Source organism: Eschrichtius robustus, chromosome 3 (assembly GCF_028021215.1).
Source record: "Eschrichtius robustus isolate mEscRob2 chromosome 3, mEscRob2.pri, whole genome shotgun sequence".
In the NCBI taxonomy this organism is placed as follows: Eukaryota; Metazoa; Chordata; class Mammalia; order Artiodactyla; family Eschrichtiidae; genus Eschrichtius; species Eschrichtius robustus.
The window spans coordinates 108942110-108946880 of record NC_090826.1 but is presented as its reverse complement, the minus strand read 5'-3'; the positions used below and the strand labels follow the sequence as shown (position 1 = coordinate 108946880).

At 59.8% G+C, this 4771-nt stretch overlaps 1 protein-coding gene across 1 annotated transcript; it reads right to left on the bottom strand.

The window, feature by feature from the left end:
- Positions 1–285: 285 nt before the first annotated feature.
- LOC137762613 (serine/threonine-protein phosphatase 6 regulatory subunit 2-like) lies at positions 286–4407 on the bottom strand. Its single transcript, XM_068540713.1, is given in 6 exon segments — positions 286–1079; positions 1155–1182; positions 1185–2545; positions 2548–3332; positions 3334–3523; positions 3526–4407. Coding segments are annotated over 6 exon segments (2886 nt in total). The 5' UTR covers positions 3665–4407; the 3' UTR covers positions 286–696.
- Between the last annotated feature and the right edge of the window lie 364 nt (positions 4408–4771).

Sequence of the window (4771 nt, the reverse complement as noted above, 5' to 3'; positions counted from 1 at the left end):
TTTCATTATTTTTTTTTCGGTGAGAATAACAACTTTTATTGGGAGTTGTGGGATCTGGGTGCCCTGTCAGATTATCAGAACAGTAACATGAGATAACTCTGCACACCCCCCAGGGCAGCTCGGCCCCGCCCTCCAAGGCAGGTGCAGGGTTAGGCCCCCACCCCCAGGCACTGCTGGGCCCTCCGCATCCCATCCTGCAGCCCGTGGCCAGCTCCTGCCAGGCGCCCCCCCTGCCCACTGCAGCGGGAAGCCTGGGACACCCTGCCAGGCTGCAGGGGGCTCGTTTTATTTATAAGTCAGTCAGGTTTGCAGCCTGGCTCAAGACCAGCTCCCAGGGCCACCAGGCAGCTAAAACCCTGTCTGGCCAGCCCAGCTCCAGACCCACATTTGTCCCCAGAGCCTCGGAGACCCTCTCCTGCGCTGGATAAAAAGTGCAAACATGTGGCTCTATCTGCGTTTGTTAAATAATGGATAAAAACAGGCTCAGAGCCTGTGGCTCCCAGCCCAGCCCTCGGTCCTCACGGCGTCTGGAGTCACAGCCCCCGCAGGCAGAGACCCCGTCTGAGGCCTTATTGCTGTGCGTGGGGCTGGACCCTCAAGGCCCACCCGGAGTCAGGCAGGAGAAATGCAGGCTGGGCTGCCCGACTGGTTCCAACAGTCAGCTTTACCAATGCAGCATTTATTTTTAAATTTAATTTAATTTAATTTAAAAAGATGAACTGTGTCACCAGGTAGTTTTCTTGGCTGGGGCGCCAAAGCTGGGTGGCAGCAGCAGCACCACACGAGGCTATTTAAGGCGGCTCCTGCAGGCGGCGGCCCGTCAGTCTGCCTGTCCTTTGTCACCGTCCCTAGGGCGGCCGCCGTGGAGACAGCTGGGCCAGCTGGGGCTGCAGTGGTGACGGCCACAGCCAGCACAGGAGAGACTGCCAGGGTGGCCAGGGAGGGGCCGGCGTTGCTCGGTACTGTGGTGGCCACCATGGTAGCCTCGGGAAGGACGGCCACGACCGGGGCAGAGGTCACTTCCACAGGCGCAAGGGAGGCCAGGTCTGGAGGCGTGCTGGTGGCGCACTCAGCCCACTCTGTGGGCCACACGGGCCCAGGGCCCTTCCCTGGACACCTCGCAGGCCACGTCTGTCCACAACAGTCCCGCCCACACCTGGGGACTGACACGGGCGGCAGAGGATGGCCTCCCGACCGGGACCCACACTAACGGCCTCCGAGGCAACAGACACCATCTGCTTGTCCTCACGGCTCCTGGAGGCCACCAGGGGCGCCTTCCTGGTAACACATGCGTTCCAGGCATCCGGAGTGGCCGGGCCAAGGGTTCTCTCTGGGCCCTGGTTCAGGCCACCCTGGGCATCGCCATGACCTCTGTCCACCAAGGAGCTGCACCTGGGCCCCGACTCAGGGCAGCAGAAAGGCTGGAAGTCAGCGAACTCGGCCCAGCCTTCCTCCGCTGGAGCCAAGGCACTGGGGGAGCTGGCCGCCCACACACTGGAACCCACGCCCATCGCCAGTGCCGGGGCCGGGCCCGAGGCCATGGAACTCTCCAGCTCATCAAACACCGTCCACGGGGCACCTGCTTCTGAGCCACCCTCAACACGAGGACCTTCCTTCTGGGTGGCAGCCCGAGGGGCGCCCGCCCGAGCCATGTCCCCGTCTGCTCCTGAGCTCTCCTCCCCGCCCTGGCCTCGGCGCTCCAGGCCGTCCTTCCGGCAGCTCTCTGAAGCATGAGGGCCCCCAAACCTGGCTCTGGTCACGTGGGCCACACTGTGTGCCTCCTCGTCCTCCCAGAGGTCGTCGTCCTTGTCGAAGGGCTGGATGTGGTCACTGCAGCAGGCCTCAAACAGAGCGGCACCGGGGCTGTTGACGCTGAAGTTGATCTCCATGATCCTGTCAAATGGGGCGTTGACGCTGTTGTCCTGCTCGGCAAACTCCTCGTTGCTGAAGCCAAACGGGTCCACGAAGGCGGCCGTCATCTGCTGGATCTGGTACTTGGAGAAAGCCTGCTGAAGGGACAGCTCACTAGGGAAAACGCCCTCCACGTCCTCTTCCTCACTTGAGGGGTGACGATGGTGGGTGCTAACCAGGTCCACCGCGTTCCTGCGGTTGGCCTCCGTCAGTGTCTCCTCCACAAAGCTCTCCCAGCGCCCGCGGCAGTCCCAGGGGAGCCCTCGGATGACCTCGCTGACCTGGGTCTGCATGGGGCCCCCCTCCAGGTTCTGCACCACCGTGTTGGCGATCCGGGTGAGGTGGCCCATGTTCCCGTGCCTCATGCCACCTGCTGTCTGTGTGTGGTCACTGGCTTCCCAGGCCTCCAGGATCCTCTGGACCAGGCAACACTTCTGGAACAGGTGGGTCACCATCGTGCTCTCGGGGCAGCTGGCTGCTGGCTGGGGGGTCTCTGGGTCCCCGATGGAGGGTGGAGGCTCCACCCCGTCCTCAGGTCCACTGGCCACGGCCCTGTCCTCCTGGGCAGCGTGGGACAGGATGGCGGCCATGCACAGCTCCACTTGGAAGTGCAGGAAGTTATTCCAGGAGTATTAACAAACAGGTCCAGCAGCAAGCCCATGGCGTTGAGCCGGCAGAGCTCCTGGTTGATGCTGGGCATGTCCGTGTGCAGCAGAGCGGCCACGAGGCGGGCTCCGTGCAGGCGGGCTTTACCCGGGGGCTCCTCCAGCACGCCGATGGTGGTCAGGATCGCTGTTTTCTTTGGCGGGCTGAGCAGAAGCTGGTGGAAGTCCTTCAGCCATGGCTCGATGCCACGCAGGACGCTGGAGCCGATGGCACACAGCCTGTCCAGTCCCGGGGAGCAGGAGTCCAGCAAGCCCTCCATCCCCGCCCTCCTGGGCTCAAGCAAGGTCAGTAACACCTGGGTCCCACTGACGAGGCAGAGCTCAGTCTGGGCTCCGTCAGACATGTTCTTCAGCAGCTGCTGCATGCAGTCCTGCGACTCCAGCACCGTGAGGAGGGGGTCTGGCTCCGGAGCCTCCTGCAGCTGGCTGCCCTGCTCCCTGCCCAGCCTGATGATGTCGCAGAGCGCCTGAGAAGCGTTGGACTGCCTATCTTCATCCTGACTCGCATGGATCAATTCCTCGAGTCTCTGGATGATCTCTTCATTAAGCCAGTGCAGGACCTCCTGCCGGAGCCCGGCGGGCTCTACGCAGCTGACCAGGTGCAGCAGCAGGTCCATGAGGGCCGAGGTGCCAATGTGCTTCAATACCAGGCTGAGGAACTTGTCCTTCTTCCTCAAGAACACAATCACCTGTTCAGTTCTTCTTTCAATGAGACTGCCAATGGTCTTGCTGAAAAAACTGGCGAGGAGAGGACTGATTCAAGAAGTCGTAAAGAAGGTTGAGCAAAGTCTCGTCCCCTCCCAGCCGGTCGTTGATCTGCGGCACGTCACACGGCAGCAGCTCACAGGCTGTATTTGGGTACTTGAAGTGGACCTCCTCTTCCATGTCCAGGGCCGGGTCCTGTGTGACGAGGCTCACCAGCTCCTCCATGCTCCGCTGCCTGCACAGAAGTCCAGCAGCTTCCGGTTCTGGGCCTTGCACTCTTACAAGATGTCATCTTCGTCCATTAACTCTCGCAGCGTCACGTCCTCCTTATCCAGCAGCTTGTCGACGTGGGACGTGGTGTTCAAGTCAAACTTCCAGAACATGGTGATGGCCACAGAGCAGTGTATTTGGGGAGAAGCTTCGAGAACAAGTTGAGGAGTGGCTGTCCTTCTATGAGACTGGAGAGATTCCACGAAACAATCTGCATGTCATGAAGGAGGTGTTCAGGCAGGGGAAGCAGCTGCCGAGATTACTAGGAAGCAGCATCTTCTAGACTCTTATCCAACAGCCAAATGAGAGGAACTTCAAGTTCTGCCTCTTCATTTACTTTTTCTGGTTAGTATAACCATCAGACAGAAGGCAGCTTCCAAAGAGAAATGTTGTCCGTGTGATCATGCAGTTCCATGCACAGAGCCCTGTAAACTGGGGGCAAGGAGCACCCTCCGCATAGAGCTGCTGTGAGGATGAACTGAGCTACCCGATGAGGAGCCCAGAACAGGGGCTGGCACGCTTTCTCCTCAGAGGTCCTGACTTCTGTGAAACTCCTTGTTTAAATTTTGTATTTAGGCAAAATATAAAAACATTTGGGATTTTCTCTTGGAGTATATGCAACTTTAAGAAAAATTTTTTCATTCAGTAGATTTATAATCTCTTCACCTGCCCCGCGGGCCGGGCGTCGCGGCGGCTCCTCGGAGGCCCGGGTGACGGCCAGGGCGCGGGCGGCCTGGGGCGGGACGCGCGCACATGGGCCCGGCCGGGCGATGCGCCCACGGACACGGCGCCCGCAGACTCAGCGCGGCGGGCCGGCGGCTCGGGACCTGCGGCTCGGGACCTGCGGCTCGGGACCTGCGGCTCGGGACCTGCGGCTCGGGACCTGCGGCTCCGGACCTGCGGCTCGGGATCGGCTTGGGCCGTGGGCGGCGCTCCGGTCGGTCCAAAATGGCGGCGGCGGCGGCGGCGGCCGGGCGCGCGCATGCCGTTAAGTAGAATTGCCTCTTACACACAACTATACTATGGTCTTGGATCTCCCTCTCAGAATCATGTGCTATCCTTGACATCTTTGGTAGTGCAGTCTAGTTTTTCCTAATAACTTTGATATGTGCTATGAAAGCCTAGAAATTTTTATTGAATATATGGTGTGTATAATATTAAAAATAATTTTAGAAGCACATTGTCTGTATTAGTTTCCTATGGCTGCTGTTATAAATTAC